The sequence below is a fragment of the Balaenoptera musculus genome, chromosome 12, assembly GCF_009873245.2.
Source record: "Balaenoptera musculus isolate JJ_BM4_2016_0621 chromosome 12, mBalMus1.pri.v3, whole genome shotgun sequence".
NCBI lineage: Eukaryota > Metazoa > Chordata > Mammalia > Artiodactyla > Balaenopteridae > Balaenoptera > Balaenoptera musculus.
In genome coordinates this window covers 49077219-49095502 of record NC_045796.1, presented here as the reverse complement: position 1 = coordinate 49095502, position 18284 = coordinate 49077219, and the positions used below count along the sequence as shown (strand labels likewise).

General features: G+C 46.3%; 1 protein-coding gene across 4 annotated transcripts in view; it reads right to left on the bottom strand.

Annotated features, from left to right (window-relative positions):
* FYN (FYN proto-oncogene, Src family tyrosine kinase) overlaps positions 1-18284 on the bottom strand; it is a 209941-nt gene that overhangs the window by 15808 nt on the left and 175849 nt on the right. For all 4 annotated transcript variants that reach the window (XM_036871599.1, XM_036871600.1, XM_036871598.1 and 1 more), the window contains 3 exons: positions 16733-16912; positions 14818-14894; positions 14572-14725 (listed from right to left, as the gene is read on the bottom strand). In XM_036871599.1, the coding sequence (XP_036727494.1) occupies positions 14572-14725; positions 14818-14894; positions 16733-16912 (411 nt within the window). The remainder of the gene's footprint in view (positions 1-14571; positions 14726-14817; positions 14895-16732; positions 16913-18284) is intronic.

The window sequence follows — 18284 nt, the reverse complement described above, 5'->3', positions numbered from 1 at the left end:
CTGGCCCGGGCACTAAGACTGGGGCAGTTTCCCTAGCTCTGCACTGCCAGAGTGTCTGGTTCTTTGCAGCGGTTACCATTTAAGTGCAGTAAGCATGTGAGTTGTCAGAAGTGCGTTTCTCTCCATAGATAGAGACTGTCCTTGGGGGCCGGCGCATGTCTTTCTGGATGGCCACCATGTCTCCAGTATTGAGCCCAGTGCCTCATGCATAGAAGGCACTAAATAAGGGGGTGCTGAATGAATGAGTGACTGGACACTGATTAGCCCGTCCGGCCTTCCCTTCCAGGCTGAACAACCTCGGTTCCTTATGGGGCTTATTATCAGTTCCCTGCTCTCTGGCGAGTCCTCGCCTTGTCCTCAGTGACCAATGTCACTGTCTATCACCATCTGGGTGCGCTTTTAAGTGTTTGACAACTGTCAACTACAGTAGAAAAGCATCTGTCACGCACTAATGAAACTTAAAAACACCTGGAAAAACCCTGATGTTAGTGCCAGATGAAGTGTGTTCAGAACCCCTTTGGGTCTGAGTGAACCTGTCTGAGGTGGTGGGAATCCTGGACTTGGCTCTCTGAGGGGCCTGGGGCTGCAGCTGGGTGGTTAGAGCTGCAGAAAGACAAGGTGGCCAGAGGCCTTGGAGCATTCACAGCAAAAGAAAGCGGAAAATCCTTTTTTTTTAACAGACTGGGATGGAAGCAGGTGACTGGATAGCAATCGTTCAACCTCACTGGTCTTTAGAGTAAGGTTAACAACCATCTATGTTTTAAGTAAGAGAAAGGAGAGAGTTGTGGATTTATTCAGTTATCAAAGTTTGTCCACAAGACAACAAAAGACCCCAACAGCGACAAGTGCTATAAAGAAGAAGAAAATGGGCTACAAGCACAGATTCTGTGGGTTCTTCAGGTCACACTAAGGACTCCGGATCCCACCTGGGTGTGGTGGGGAGCCACTGGGGCCTGTATCCTCTACCTCACCCTCTCCTTGTCTTTAAAACATGGAAATAACACGTTATTACCTAGAGAATGATCTGTGATGAGCCAGAATGTGAAAGGCATTTTGACTTTTCAAAACTCTTGAAAAGCATCATGACATTTCAAGGCCTGTGGGTGTCTATTAGCAATTAGGTAGATCAGCGGTCCCCAACCTTTTTGGCACCAGGGACCAGTTTCGTGGAAGACAATTGTTCCACGGACTGGGGTGGTGGTGGGGTGTTGGTCCAGGAAGTAATGTGAGCGATGGGGAGGAGCAGATGAACCTTCGCTCGCTCGCCCGCCACTCACCTCCTGCTGTGCGGTCTGGGTTCCTAACAGGCCGCAGACTGATACCGGTCCGGGGGTTGGGGACCCCTGGGGTAGATGATGTGCCTATTGTCACTTCTGTCATCATGTTTAACTTGTGGCTCTAGTCACATTTGTGCTATTTTAGCACACTTTTCACATTTGGGTAATACAAATCATCTCAGAAACAAAGGAGTGAAACTTAGCATACTCCAACACTTTGTAAAGCTCAAACATTTCTACGAGACATGAATGATCTTTTCTGAGTTTATCCTTCACTGATGCTCTTCCTTTCTTTCTAGGCATTTCTCTTGTCTCTGCTGTAGGCTTTTCCTCAGTCTCCCTCTCTCTAATTCCAAGTGTGTTAGAGGCCTAAGTGCTGTAGACCCTTCTCTCTGCTGATTCCCCGGGGGAACATGCCCTCTCTCATGACTAACCCTGCCCGGCATCTCTGTGTGAACTGGGCGGGAAACACTGGACAGACTCCGTCTTTCATATGAAGTCTTGGTTCTCAATTTGCAAACGTCTAAGGGACAAAGCCTCTAGGATGTCCCGCCTTTATCTCAAAGGTGGCAACTACAAATCTAAATTTATTTTTCATTAAATCATTTCACTATGAATAAGACAGTTTGTTGTAAAAGAAATTCTTGTAGGTGGAAAATTTTACTAGATGACTGACAAAGTTGATTCTCACTTTAATATTCTAAGATGCAAATGGAGTTCCTTTCTACTATCCCTTTTCTGGGGGTCAGATTCCTACTCTGCCAGGCTTCAAGGTGAAAAACCTGAAAGCCGTTTGGGACTTCTCCCTCTCCTTAAACCCCAATATCCAATCCATCACCAAGGCTTCTTGTTTCCCTCTTTGACAAGTCTCTCAAACTTCCCCTTTCCTGTTTAAGTTCTCTGCCAAAACCTGATTTGGGTCCTCGTCCCTCTGGTCCTCGAGCCATGGTGCCCTGCTTTCAGCTCATTGTCTTTCCAATTAATCCTTTTAAACCTCAGCTTCCTAACGTCCACACCTGCCTCCCCGGCAACCATACAGCGTTCCCTACTGCATTAAGTCAAAATCCCCCACCCAGTTTTCTAGGACCCACGTATCTTTTCAACTTTGGTTCTTGCTGCCCCAAACACACAGTTACTCTGGCCTAGTTTGCTTTCCCGTAACCTGTACCCTGCACTCAGCATAACCATGAACTTGCCTCTTCTACATTAACATACCCTAAATGTCATCTCTCCTTCCGCCTGCTCAGCTCAAGTCCCACCTCCCTCATCAAGTCACCTGTGACTACTCCAGCCTTCATCGTTCTCACCAGTGCTCTTGGGAATCAGCGCTATAAACAACAGTTTAATGCTTGACAATAGTAGCTCCCACAATAGCTAAACATATATCGAGGGCTTGCTAAGTGTCAAGCGTCATGCTAAGTGCTTTACACATACGAGGCAGATACCAATAATGGTCCTGTTCTACAGATGAGAAAACTGAACAGAGGTAAAACGATATGCCAGAGGATGCATGTAAATGGTGGAACTGGGATTTGAGCCAAGGGAGTCTGGCTCCAGACCCCAAACACTCAACCACTACTGCCACACCCATGTTTCCAACACGTCTCTCTACGAGGTATTTCGTCTTTCCTTAAATAGAATGTAAATCCTTTGAGGTTGGAGACCATGTTTTATACTGATCTTCTCCACAGTACCGTGCCTAAGGCTGGTTAAACAGCCACTGCTCAATAAATGTTTTAATTGGCTAAAGGGTCAACCTAGCAATTTATTCAACACTGAAGGCCACAGAGATTCTCTTCCTTTACACAAATTTAATCAAACGGAACAAAGAAGAGAGTGACACGTTGCAGCTGTGGAACAAATAATTATTTTCACCCTTAGAGTTACAGGAAGCAAATCCTCCTCACCACACTCCAGGACAGTCTGACTGACGGCTCTTGGTTTTTAAGTGAAAACAGGATGACCAGCTAAATTCATTAGGTCAGGACGGCTCATCCCAACCCCCAGGTCCCAATCAAGTTAATGAAGGTCCTTTATCCCCAGGGGCCAGGCAATCTGCTTTCTTCTGCCTTAAACAGAAACAGTTCTCACTTGATTCAGTTACTGACAGTACTTTATGCATCTTGGTGCATTAAGGCGATGGCAGTAGCATTTCAAATACTCAAATGAAGGCTGCAGAGACTTGCACTCTCCGGTCCGCCTCCTGGACTACGCGTGTGGAAGTCAGCCAGGAAACGGGGAGTGAATATTCTTTGAGACAATGCAAAGACGTCAAATTGTGGGCTGGGCTGGGCTGGTCATTTGTGGAAGGCCAGGGCAGTCATCTAGGAAAGGGGCTCCAGAGTCAGACAGACCTGGGTGTGCACACTGGCTTTGTTGGGTGACCATTTAAAAGCCCCCTCAGTCTCAGTCTCCTTGTCTGTAAACTGGGGATGATGACAACCTCATGAGGTTGTGATGAGAATTATAAATAATTTAGAGGGCTCGGCACAGCACCTGGCACCTCATTATACCTAAATAAATGCCACCTATTATTTTACTTGGATCTTAATGCAAAGGCACTGAGTTGCATCAGGCCAGCCAAAGCTCTCCAAACTTCAAGGGAGGGAAGGAGGATGAAGAAAACCCAATACACTCAGCAACCAATCACTGAGAACTTACTCAGCATCCAGCGAGTCCCCAGCACAGTGGGAGTCACCTCCTGCCCTAGGACATTCCAGGCAGCTGTGGGACAGAGCTCACAGGCAAACCCAACAGAAAGCTAAATTGTGGTGCTGGCTTTAGGAACAAGACGGCTCAGGAGAGAGGGGAAGAGGAAGTACCCAGAGATCAGGGGCTTGGGTAGAGGCGGCCACATGAGAATGCTGCAATGTGACCCTCGGTTCTTCCTGGGGCTCCAGGAAGGGGCCAGGAGAGGCCTGGGTGGGGGTGGGGGGCAGGCGGTGGGTAACTCACATCACCGGCTCTTACTGGAGAGCTGGACTGTCAAGCCTTTTTTTTCTCTCTCTCTCTCTCTCTTTTTTTTTTTCATGGTGACCAGGCCAATTCCACAGCCCTGAAAATATCCCCTATGGCTAAAACCTGGGCCAAGGTGGAGAAGGCAAAGCCAATGGAGAGTAAAAGCAGCCAAACCCTCCCTACAGAGAATGCAAGTGGTGCCCTAATAGCATTTGCAAGGAGGAAAGGCATTAATATCAACAACAGACACTCTTTTTCTGAACCAAAGATCCACCCAGAACCCTCTTTAGTTATGAAGCTTCAAACTCTGCAAATTATTACATCCAGTATTAAATAATGTGAAGTACTTCAACTTTAAAGTTACCCTGGAGAATAAAAGAAACCATGAACCATTCCAATAACAGGAAGCTGATTATATTGGTGGGGGGCGGGGGGAAAGGAGGGGTAACAAGGCAGGACTAGGGCAGGATATCCTGTGAAGGAGGTAAAGCTGATCTGACCTGGAACTTTGTGGTTATTCAAACAAAACAATGATTTCAAACCCAATAAAACCTGGCAAAGCAAAACTCAGAATTTTCACATGAGGCCAAAGGAATGACTTTGGAATTTCCCAAACGTGTCTGGAGTAATACAACTGTGTGTTTTCCAGTTATTCCTGGTGACACATTCTGTTGCAATTTCTACTTTAGGTTCATAAGGTTTTAGCACCATGTTTAAAAAAAAAATAAACGAAAAGTAAATGGTACAATGGATTGAGATGATATTCCATCGGAAATGCATAACGGCGAGCGGGCAGCCTGAGAAGGAAGGAGGTGGGGAGTAGGGAGGAGTGCTCTCCCCACTGGGGATGTGGGTGGAGGAGGACCAAGTTCGGCTAAGGAAGACAAGAACCCAGGACCAGAGGCAGGGCCTGAACACGCTGCAAACACGAGGGTTGATTAGTCAGGCATGGATCCCAAGTCTAGTGTGGCTGAATTCACGGAAGGAATATTCAGGCTGAGAGGGATGAGCCAAGTCCCAAGGGGAGCCCCAAATCGAGGACCAGGCAGGAAGGAGTAGATGGTCCATCAGCGGGTATTAAAAGCCTAATCAGGACAACTAGAGGACAGAGGGGACCAAACCCAGCACCCGGGAGAATGGGGGATGAGGCTGGAGGCAAGGCACTGGTCCTGGAGTCTTGCAGTTGAGGAAGGACAGGCAGGCAGGTAAACTGTGGAGGGGCAGAAGTGCCTTACATGGAGGAGAACAGAAAGCAGTCTGTGACATTTCTTCTACAAATCTATGGGGGAGCCAGAAGGTGAGGGGAGGAGCTCGGGCTGCTTGCCTTTCCCCATCACCCTCCTCCCAATGGTGACTAATGACAACCCAGGATAACTCTCACTTGCAACACAAAAGTAAAGAATGAAATTAATTAGCATCTCATGAAATCATGGGTGTTTGGTCCCTGTGCTCTCAGGAAGGAGATCTAAGACTCATCAGGAAGACTTTGCCTGGGACTTCCCTGGCGGTCCAGTGGTTAAGACTCTGTGCTTCCACTGCAGGGGGCATGGGTTCGATCCCTGGTTGGGGAACTAAGATCCCGCATGCTGCGCAGTATGGCCAAAAAGAAAAACGAAAAAAAAAAAAGACTTTGAAGTGCCAACTGTGTGTGTGTGTGTGTGTGTGTGTGTGTGTGTGTGTGTGTGTGTGTGGCGGGGGGGGGTACTTGTGGAAGTGGCTATCTTGGGTGGAGCTGAGGAAAGGAGGAGCCCTGCTTGCTGTTCTAGAACACCAAAGTGCTGAATAATTCCAATTATCCTTCAGCAAAAGCAGAACAAAAACTCTGATTCATAGCATGAGTATGACGGACACCACATTTGTGATCTTTTATCCAGAACAAAAGGTAAGAAAGCTGCATGTAGGGCTCTGGAACCATCTGTATGCTGCTGTTCAGGGTGGTGAGAATTCAGAGCTAAGTAAAAAACGGATGTCTGGGGTTTAGCTCAACACAGAAATCACCTCAAGAATCCAGTCACCCCCTGTAGGGGCACTGGACCTGGGTCAGTCTGACATCATGTCACAAAGTCTGCTAGGCATCAAGGAAAAGCACTGGGGTTGGAGATACTGCTTGGGAACAGCTGGTGGCCATACTGAGGGTCTGGTTGGGAGTCATGAAGAAATGGAAGGAAGAGACACTGTACAGAAGACAATAACCACCTTGGGCTGCTTTTCCACACCACTCCCCCGGCCCCCGGCCCGTGCCTTGGGGGAGACCAGCCCCATGCTGCTGTGTGCTCTCCTTCAAAACATGGGACAGTTTTCACTCGCACTGTCTGTCCCTGATTATCAGGATGATGCAAATGCAGGAGTTCCTTCTGCCAGCAAAGCAAGACAAGGAAGCCAAGTGACATTTTTGATGTTTGCTGGCAGTATGTAGCTCCTATTTACACACTTTAAAATCACAGAGGGTGACCATCTGCTTCCTTCTTGATGATTACTAAGAAACATGGGTGCACAGACCAAGGACTTGCTCTGACCGTTCAGAAACAACTGCCAAATTGCTTTGCTCAAGGCAGCACAAAGGAGAGAGAGACCCACACGGAATACAAAACGTGACCGCCCAGTTCAGAGAAACGGGAAAGGTATTCAGACAAGCGGGCTCTCAGTGACCAGGGCTTACAGCAGGCCCAGCTGTCCTCCACCCCCCGGCCCCCGGGAGCAGAGTCAGGGGGCAGCCGGACTATGCGGATGGAAGGAATGAGTCCACCTCCTCCCTGCAAACAGTTTTAATTTGAAATGAAAGAGTGGGGGAGGAAGGGGTAAATTTTCTTTTCCTTTTAGTCTTTGGCTTCCACATGTCCTTTCTCCGAGGATAACACGGTCTGCACCACCCACGTGCCTCTCCCCAGCAGTGTGACCCGCTCCCCCTGCGCTTAACCTGGCCCCGGGGCTCCGCTGTGACCGCGCACGTAAACAAAGCATCCCTCTCGGAAAAGCCGGTGGAAGCCCGGGTGCGCGGCCCGGGTGCGCGGTGGAATACAAATGAAGGCCCTCTCTGCCCGTGACGGCAGTGCACCAAACTCGGGATCTGGGAGGCTTGATTGGAACGAGGCTCGGCTCAGGCATGCAGCCCTCAGCTCAGCAGGAAGGAGGGCTGGGACCTGGCCGAGGGCAGGGCGTTCTGCGGGGGAGCCCCGGGCTCTCAGCAGACACCCCCGTGACCAGCAGCCCTGACCGTGGCACGGGCGGCGGCGTGGTCAGTTCAAACAGACGAGCTTCCTGCTCAGAGCTTAAAACAATGGCTGCCCTGGAAAGGGGTCTGCTTTTCGTCAAAGGATGATTTGCTTCTCTAGCATGGGAAGAATTAGATTAAATTCAATAATTAAAAGGGTTTCTTCCCCTCCTCCCCTGACATTTGCTGTTCAGGTCACAGCACACTGTGTGGGAACTGCGGTGCTGTTGTTGACAGAGAACAAGAAACGCATGTGCCGACGGGGGCAGAGGGAGGGCATCTCATGGCGAGATCAGCCTTGATCTGCCACCGGATTATAGGGGCCTCAGAAGAGGCTGATTAATAATTCTGCAGGAGCCCTTGAGCTGGAAAGCTGGCGTTCTGAGTCTGATAATCCCCAGTCATTGCAATACAAAGGAAGGACAGGAATTGAATTCACAGTTCTGAATTGTGAAATTCAAAATTTGAAAGAAACAGGGATCCACTTCTTCCTGACTGTTTCTCAACCTAGCTGCCTGCTTGTTTGTGTTAAATGGCTACTGTGCTTTTTGAATCCAAAATCTGATTATATTTAATTAGTACAGGCATCTGGGATTTCTAATACACAAAGAGTTATTAAAGTAACAAATCTTTCTAAAATATGTTCTCCATGAAAGAATGTGTTAATTTATGCAGTAACAATTTTTTAACATGAAATAATTAACATGAAAACCGCAACAATTATGAATTCTTTGCAGTCAAATTTATACGTGAATTTCCTCCAGATAATAATCTATTCAACTTAAACCCTCAATACTGGGAGCATTTGAACAGATATGTTTTTCTTCTATTTAATACACAAACCTAAACCTACAGCAAGTTTTATACAAAGTCCTAAATGCCCCTGTTTTTACATACATTCCAAAGATCCAAAGATTAAATCGCCTTGACATTTGCTTTCTCAACAATGATCCTGTCGTTAACTTAGACCTTAAAACAAACAAACAAAAAACCCTAAATACAGAGCAACTCTAAGTTCCTGTCTTTGTGATGATTCAAATCAGGAGAGGAAAGGGTTAAATAGGCAGGTCTTCCATGTGGGAGACCCTATGGAGGGGGTCAGGAAAGACCAAGAGAGGGGTGTGTGTGTGTGTGTGTGTGTGTGTGTGTGTGTGTGTGTGTGTGTGTGTGTGTGTGTGGGTGCGTGTGTGTGTGTGTGTGTGTGTGTGTGTGTGTGTGTGTGTGTGTGTGTAGAGAGACAGAGACAGAGACAGAGAGGAGGGAGAGAAGGAAGGAAGGAAGGAAGGAAGGAGGGAGGGAGGGAGGGAGCAAGCACGCAGTACTATCACTTATCACTCCACTGGATCAACAATAGTGATGTTACTATTGGTGTATATTCTCAGGGAAGTATACAACAGTTCTCTGATGAAGATAACTATTATTATCCCTGTTTTCAGAGGAGGAAATAAAGGCTTACAGAGGTTAAGTAACTCGTCCAAAGCCTCACAGCTAATTAGCAGTGATGCTAATGTTCACATCAAGATAATTTGATTTCATGGGTCATGCTCTTAACCAATCCAGTCCCTGCCATCTCTGGAAGGGGGTGGTACGTTCGCACATGCATGTGTGTGTGCGCATGCAGACGCATGCACAACCATCAGTGACACTGCTGAGAATGCCCATCGGATGTTCAGAGTTGACAAGATTAAAAACAACAGTGGCAAGGAGGCAGGGACAGTTCTCAACAGAGAAGGCAAATCTGCTGGAGAAGATGGTGAGTAGACCACCGGCTCCCAGCTGTGTGGTCAGAGGGGCCCTTGGGCATGTAGGTAACACGAAATGGTGACTGCCCAGATAAATAGAATTGGCTGTAAAATAATGAAATAATATATTTTTTCTCTTACAAGATTGATTTTTCTTTACTGATTACTAATAGTTTTTTCCTTAAAAATCTTTTTTAGGTAAGAAAATAAAGACCCCTTTCAAGGAAAATTTACATCAAACACAAAAAGTTCAGGTTATAAGAATGGTTTTTATATTTCACAACCCTCCAACAACTTTTATAGAGAGCCCATTTAATTCTCACACTAATTATGTGAGGTTATTATTTTTATTACCTCCATTTTACAGATGCTAAAAAATGAGGCTCAAAAAGGTTAAGTGATTTGCCTGGGGACACACCAACCTTGTAAGTGAGAGCTAGTTCAGACTCGGGCTTCCTGACTGCCAACCGCAGCTTCCTCAGCCTCATCAGGCTGCCTTAGCAGCCTACAGGGACGTACACCACCAGTAAACAACACAGTGACTGTGTATTCTATCTTTAAAGATACGGCCACAAAACCTGCTGGGTGGCATAGGCCTGTCCTAAGACCAACAATTCCACTGCAGGGAATATACCCAGGAGACAGGAGGACATGACCGCCACCACGGCAGCTAAATTCATAAAGACCCTCAGTTAGAAATACCAGTAGAATGGATACACGGATCTATTTGTACAATGGAATACTACTCAGCAATGAAAAGGAAAGAACTACTGTTACATGCAGCAACATGGATAAATCTCACCGACCTGATGAGAAAGAAACTAGACACAAAAGAGTAATACTGTATGATTTGTTTATATGAAGTTCAGTTACAGGAAAAAGGAATCTCTGGTGATAGAGGTAAAATAGTGGTTATACCCCTTGGAGTGGTGACTGGCTGAAGGGGATGAGGAGGTCCTTAGGGGGCTGGCAGTGTCTGTATCTTCATCTGTGGGTGGTTTCAGGGGCACATACGTATGTAAAAGTTCACTGAGTTGTACACTTCAGACTTATTCATTTTATTGTATGTATATTATGGCTCAATAAAAAAAAAAAATAAGTGTCCATGAAAGCAAGCCATTCTGATACATAAGCCAGGTCTATCTGAGCTTGTTATGCTTAAATCAACATTAGTCAGCACGGAGCCTCCTGAAAACTCATGAAGAAAGTGTGTCAAGAATTCTCCCACGGTCTGTGTGAGCTCTGGAGGAACTGATGGCTGGAGGGGTTGTGATTGGACCTCAGGGGAGGGTGCAGGCGGCTTGGGGGTGAGAGGCCACGGTCAGCTAAGGGGTGGTGGTGCCGTGGTGGGGAGGGCTGGGAGGTGAGGCCCCATGGCAGTGGGAGCAGGTGAAGGCACCCCGACTGACCTCTCTGGGCTTGGGCACCAAGCTTGGACATACTGCCCCAACCACCTCAAGCTCAACAAATCCCAAGCCAAACTCACCCTTGTTCTTTGAAAATAAGACCTTCTTCCCAACTCACTCATTCCTGTTGTTGGCAACTTCATCCTTGTGATTACACGCATGTGACCACCAGGGAATTACCTTTGATCCCTCTCTCCCTTTCCAGAATGGTGTTTGAGCCTTTTCACGTGTCTACAGCCCATTTTCGCATCTGTTTATCCCCCAAGAACTTAGTCTTGTCCAGGATATGATAACAAGAGTCCTTTTTGTTTACCAGTCGCTACGTGCTGGGCACTGCGCTAAAAAATTTACATGTGCTGTTTCACTTAATCTTTGCAAAAATTAAAGCACAAAGCAGGTAAAGTATATTTCCACTTTACAGATAAGCAAGCTGAGGTGTGGAAACGTTAAGTAACTTGCCCAAGGCCCCAGAGCTGGTGGAGGGCAGGGCTGGGTTTCAAATCTGGTTCTACTCCAGGCTTGCTGCCTGCCCCCGTGCAGTCTTTGGCTTCTTTCTATCAGCAGCTCCTAGCAATGCCCTTTCACTTTGAAAGGCACTCAAATAATTAATTTTGCCATTGCTCAGAGATCCTGATTGGACAGAACGTAACAAGAGTTTGTGACTAAAGAAGATCTAGCTGCTGTCACTGGGGGACATGCAGAGGTAACAGAGAATGAGCGATACCAAATGATTTCTAGCAACCTCCAGAATGCTGTCGGCCGAGGACCACCCTCCCAGGTTTTGGGTCTGGTCTTGACCTTCTCCCCTACAGTCCAGTGGGACAGGGAGGAGAAAAGGAACAGAGGAGGGGCAGTTTAACCCAGGTCCCAATTCCAGCTCTGCTGGTGCCCGGGGAAATGCCAGCTCATCCACTCAGGGGGGCGACAGACATTTCCGTGTGCCTTAGATGGGAACCTCACAACTGTGCTGAGAAACAATGGTCACCCACAGTCCTAAAATACCTGTGAGTGGCACACGCTTCTGAACAATGCCCACACTTCCATAATCAAGATGCGGCCTGGCTGTGGCCTGTGGGGAACATAAAACCTGATGTGCAAATATCTTCAGGCACGTGGAGCAGCTGTCTGGAGGAGCTGACTAATCCCCCGCAGAAACTTCAGCATGAAGCACGCGTGCCATCTGCAGAGCACACAGGCAGATACACACCAGGCCCTTCCTGCCTCGTAAAGTGGCCCGGGCAGGGCAGACCCTCGGGAGGCATTTTGTAAACAGCTGGGCTGTCTCAGAGCTGGCAAATGAAGGTCTTCCAACTCCCTCACACATGCACTTTAGAAGGTGCCCCTTAAAACCTTTTCCATAAAATAAAGGGGAAAAGGAGCTTATGACTAACCTTCTCAATTTTTATTTTCTGTTCTTTTAATCACTGTCTTGATGAGAGACAGTCAGCATAGCTTAAGAGGGCAGATGCGATAGGGCCAGCCATACCTGGATTCAAATCCTGCCTCTGCCATTTTACTAGCTGTGTGACTTTGTACACGTTACTTAACCCCTCTGAGTCTGTTTCTATCTTTCCCGCTCCACTTCTCACATTTGCCCGCTCGGGCCTGGCACTGGGTAGGTATCCTATAAACGCCCCTGCTCCTTCTTTTTCCTCCGTTGCAGCATTTCTTTTATTCTCCTTGAAAATCCCGGGGCCCCAGTCTTTGTTTGCTTTCCCCCCCGGTTCAGTTCTCCAGTTCATTTACTTCTACTTACTTATCTCCTTCCAGTGTTTAGCATGGATGGGAAGATACTTGTAAAAGGGAAGATAGAAGAAAAAAGAATTTTAAGAGGGAAGGGTGGAGGATTCTATTTGGAAATTAAGGGTGTGAAGCTGACCCTTTGAAGGGCATCAGGACGGCATCTGGGAAGGTGATGGTGGAGGTGAGGAAGCCCACCAGAAAGGCAGTCAGGACCGCTCTCCAGGGAGGAAGGCAGGGTGGCCAGGGCTGAGGGTGGCCACGCGGGCCCTGCCTCACAGCAGCAGCACACTGTGAGGGGACAGCATCGAGGGGCTCCTGACATGCCTGCCCCTGGACTCCAATCACCCAGGGCCACAGCCAGGGGCATCTCACCCCGTGAACTAAATACCCAGCCCCGTCAACAGCATCCCTGCCAGCGTGCTCGGGCTTCTGGCCCTGCAACCTTCTCAGTTATTGATGGTTCAAGGCTGTTAACAACAAATTCTAGAGAGTCCAGGGCCCAGGAGAAGGGGAGGAACAAATCCTGAACCGCTCCCTCCAGCTGCAGAATTCCACTCACACATGGAACGATGCTGACACGACCCACTCCATTCCCACCCCTTCCTAAATCAAAGATTCATGTCTCGCAACCTTCACCTGCTCTCCTCTCCTTCCGGGTCCGTGAGCTGGGATCTCACAGGTTTGCCTCAGGGTAAACTCTCTCATTTAGGCCCAGGTCTCAGACCCGGGGGCACTTCAGACCCTCTTAGCTCATCTTGACTCAAGATCACATCCACGTTCCTCTTTGGACTGTGGAGCCGATCAAAGCTGCCTGTGTGCCTTTGATTAGTGATATGGCACACCATCTGGCCCTGCGCTGGTGTGTGTGTGTGTGTGTGTGTGTGTGTGTGTTGCCTGTTGTGTGGGCATTTGGCTCCAGGACAAGAACTGCCACGTGCTGGGGAAATTCAAATAGCTGAGCTGTCTGACCGACCTGTAATTTAGCCTTTGGACAGCATCTGTGAGAGGCAAGGTCTTAGTTTAGCGTTTTTCCTCATCACTTGAGACTGCTGAGAAGGATAAAAGGAGGGAAGAATTGGCATGAAATGAAAGAATTGAAAAAGAAGGAAAGAAAGAAGAAGAATGGCAGAGGTGGCCATGATAACCTCTAGCAGAAAGCACTGCCCTGTAATCCACTCCGGTCACTGCTCAGCCTTGCTCGGAATGACTAGGCTTTGGTTAAAAACAATAACAGTGAAGGTGACCCCTTTCCGTCAGACACGAGCATTATCTTTTCCATGAGGAGCCTACATTGACTGCAAACTGCACACTTAGTTCCACACATTTATCCTTTGACCACTACGTGAGGTTCCAGGAAGAAAGGAAATAACGCCGGGAATTCCCTCCCCGGTATCTAGTGCTCTAGAAGCATCTGAAAAGCTGTCCCACTGGAGTGGCTGCTGGTTTGAGATGTATTTTATGTAGAGGTTAATTCCTATAAATCTTTGGAGGGGGCAGGATGGAGGGGATGATTAAAGGAGGTGGAGCTTCTCCAGGGGCTGAGTTATTCTCTTCTGTCGGCCCTCTACATCCCCTTTCTACTCGTCTTCTCCCTGCTCTGGACCCATCAGGACTCGTCAATGGGCTCCTTGGACCGCTGGCTCTAGTGGGGCTTGGCAGAAGATCTGGAGGAGGGCTGAAAAGTGAGCTCGGCCACGCACCCCCCAGATCCGCCCCAGCTGCCTGTCTCCACGCGAGGGGGCCTCTCTGCACATTTGCTCGTTCTTAGTTCTGATGCGGTTACCAGCTCTGGGATGCCGCATCACGCCCTGTCGGTTTTCCTAATCCCTGCCCAGGCCGTTGTAAATAACTCCTTTACTAAATTCTCCAATGAGCGTGCCTTCTGTTTCTGGCTGAGACTCTGATGGAGTGTTGAGCTACTACTCGACTGCTCTCTTGGCCTTCCGCAGCCCTCTCCTCCCAAGGCAAAGTGTCCCGAGCCTGGGTGCAGGGAGGAGGGCGGCACGAGCCAGGAGGACGTCAGCAGACGCTCACGCACCAAAAAGCAACATCTCGTTCACGCACTGAACCCACCACAGTCTCCCACCTGCAGAGCTGTCAGATTCCCGCCAGATCAAGAAGGAAGAACCCAGCCAAAGAACGACAGTCCAAACATTTTCTGGAGGAAGGAAGAGAAGGAGGGAGGAAGGGCTGGGTGGGATGTGATCACGAGCCTTCCTCATTCAAGTGCCCACCTTGTCTTGCTGTGTACTCATTGTCCTCGATCAACCTGGCCAATCCGAAGTCGGCGATCTTGCAAATTAGTCCATTCCCCACGAGAATGTTTGCTGACCGCAAGTCTCTGTGGATATAATTCATGCGCTCGATATACGCCATTCCCGCAGCAACCTGTGGAAACCGAGGAACACACATTACATGTGGCTCCATGTACTCACACGTCAGTAAATCTAAGGCAGGAATCAAGGTACCACAGGGCCTACCTGTGCTGCCATGTCCACAAGGTTTGGTAACTTCAGAGCTCTTCCTTCTCCATCTTTTAAGAAATCGAGTAAACTTCCTATGAACAAAACATAAAACCATTCCGATTTCCTTTGAAAGATAAAAATTCCCGACGAAGGGCTGTATTTGGTTTTCTTATTAGAAGTAACGAGGTAATTAAATGAAATAGTGCTATCGATAAAAAAAAAAAAGGTTTACACAAAAAAAAAACAGGGCAGAAGAAAATCTATGCATTGGAAGGCGGCAGTTTTACCTTTTAAAAATAAACTATGGTGGGACTTCCCTGGTGGTCCAGTGGGTAAGACTCCGAGCTCCCAATGCAGGGGGCCTGGGTTTGATCCCTGGTAGGGGAACTAGATCCCACATGCATGCCGCAACTAAGAGTCCGCATGCCACAACTAAGAAGTCCTGCAGATCCTGCATGCCGCAACCAAAAACATGCTGCAACGAAGATCCCGCGTGCTGCAACTAAGACCTGGTGCAGCCAAAATAAACAAAAATTTTAAATAAATAAATAAATAAATAAATAAAAACAAAGTTGATAACTTTAAAGAAAAAACTATGGTGACTCCATTTCTAGGGAGACCAGAAATGGGATTAAAACTAGAAAAAACAGGACTCAATTCCCTTTATGTCATAGGAAGAACATATTGAAAGGCTGCACCACTTCAATCTCACTCCCAATCAGCAACCCCAACAAGAGTGAAGTGGGGAAAAGAGCACTCAGCCAAGTGGTTCCCAAAATGTGGTCCTGGGCCAGCAAGAATGGCAACCCTGGGGGAACTAGTTAGAAATGCAAACTCTCAGGTCCCACCCCACATCTACTGAATCAGCAACTTGGGAGTTCTGGCCTAGAAACTTGTATTTTAAGAAGCCCATTAGGTGACTCTGATACAAAGTAAAGTTTAGAATCATTGGCCCAGCTTATTGACAGATTTTAAATCAAGAAGAGTATCTGAGGAATACAGGGTGGGGCAGGTAGCTCCCCACATTAGATCATCGCCAATCAGGCCTTAAAAGATATCTGAAACAAAACGGCTGGAGCTTCGGAGCCACTGTGATGACACAGCCTAAGGAGCTCAGAATGAACACTGGGGCTGAAACAATCACAGGCAGAGGCTGGAGGCTCATGTGATCATTGGTGACTTTTTTCATGCTTTAATCACAAAGTTATTTACCAAATAACCCTGGGTACAAAGGACAAACAATCTTGCAGGGAATAATTCCAAATATATTTTAAAAGAAAGTACGTGGAAAGGAAAAATTACACTGGTGTCCTCTGATGTACAACGAATTGCCTTTTAAGGCTGTTTCTTGTTTGGTTCATCTATTTTTCCAAAACAAAGCGATCTTTGGCCTTATCCCCAACAATATTGCTTTGATTAGAAAGAGAGAAAAAGAATGAGACTAAAATGTGCTCTTTAAAAGCATGTCTTTCTACGTCTGATGTTTAAGAAGGGAGCTGAAAAAAAAAAGATGTTGAAAAGACGGAGACTAAATTTAACCCAGAGATCAGTGTCTGATATTAATTGTTCAGCCCTGCAAAAAATTTAATTTTTAACACAAGCTCTGGCATTCCAAATAACAGCAAACTATTATAGCTCTCTGTATCACCCGATACTAAAAATGAATTTCTTTAATTATGGAGAGAAGATGGAACTCCTGACACGTGCAGCATGCAAAAGGTACTGCGCTTCACAAGAATCCGGGGGTCAAATTCAAGGTCATAGACTGTTCTTAAAATGTTTTCATTAGTGAGCACACAATTTGTGCGTCTTGATAAGAATGCTTGATTCATGGAGAAAGGAGGAAAAAAGCAAGCAGGCAGCTCCATTTCCCTCCCCAAAAAAAGCCTGCAGGTCCCCGTGAGGAAGAGCCCGAGAGGCCTGGCCTGACCTTTATTCATATACTCGGTGACAATGTAGATGGGCTCCTCGGACACCACCGCATAGAGCTGGACCAGTTTGTCATGCTTCAACTTCTTCATGATCTGTGCCTCCTCAAGGAACGATTCAGGGGACATTGTGCCAGGTTTAAGAGTCTTTATGGCTACTTTTGTGTTTCCATTCCAGGTACCTGCAGACACCCCACAATATCAAGTCAAACAAAAGATCCTCTTTTGACGGAAAAAAAAGTTGTTTAGTGAGTAGCTATTTGCATAAAGTCGGATTTTAACTTAAAAAAAACTTAACATATTTTTTTTGTTGAACAAAGACAATCAAATGTAAGGACTCTGTCAAGTATTTTCAACAGGAAAAATGTGTTTAGTTATGGCTATATCATGGTTTATAATTTTTTAAAATTTTTTTGTGATTTTGATATATATCACTTTCCTTTTCTGGCTCAGCCATGTGATTACAAATTTGTATCAAAAGCTCTGGATGGATACATCTTTTTTTTTCCTTCCAGTTTTACTGAGATATAACTGACATACAGCACTGTATAGGTTTAAGGTGTAAAGCATAATGATTTGATTTACGTACATCACGGAGTGATTATCACAATTAAGTTTAGTGAAATCCGTCATCTCATATAGATACAAAATTAAATAGAAACAATTTTTTTCTTGAGAACTCAGGATTTATTCTCTAAACAATTTTCATATATAACATACAGCAGCATTAATTATATTTATCATGTTGTACGTTAGATCCCTAGTACTTTCTGGACACTTCTTTATAAGGATGAAAGTCTACAGGTTAGAACAGGACTGGCCATCCAAGAGCCATCCCTTAGGCAGTAGAGTGAGCATGGAAGAAATTAGACTAAGTTCTGTTTTATGGGGTGTGCCATTTAAAAATACATGGCAACACACTGAGGATGTTTGGAGATTACCTCTAGACTTTTAGTTGTCAGCAATGGATAAGCTGCTTGACTGAGTCCTTGAAAAGCTGAGCTAAGTGTGCTGATAAGCATTGGCAAGAAGCTCTCGGTCCACTTGCCAACACTTCAACCAGTAAAGGAAAATTCCTCACGCTTACTGATGGTCAGCCACAAGAACAGTAACTTCTATCAGACAGACTGGAAAAATTAAACAGCAGCTAAGAGGGAATAGAGATACCTGAACTTCACATGTTTAAAAAAAAATCTAGGAGTTCAGAGGCAGGCCTGGTTTATGATCACCATCATTTACCTCATCTGTAAAATATAGAAATGGAACTGGATTCTCTCTCCAGTCTCTTTCAGCACCAAAATTAAAGAAAAAAAATCTAAATTCTATGTGTATCCATTATTAGTCCTATGACTTTGAATTAAAACTATTTATAAGGGAAACAGAAAAATCTACTAAGATTATATTGTTTTCTATTTGGAAAAGAGGGCTGGTTTGAATTAACTTTATATTTAATATAACTGATTTTAGAACTAAAAGATTCTATAAAGTGGAGCAACTCTTGTTACCCTGTTAAAAACATGATTCATAAAATCACAGCATGCAATCTACAAAAAT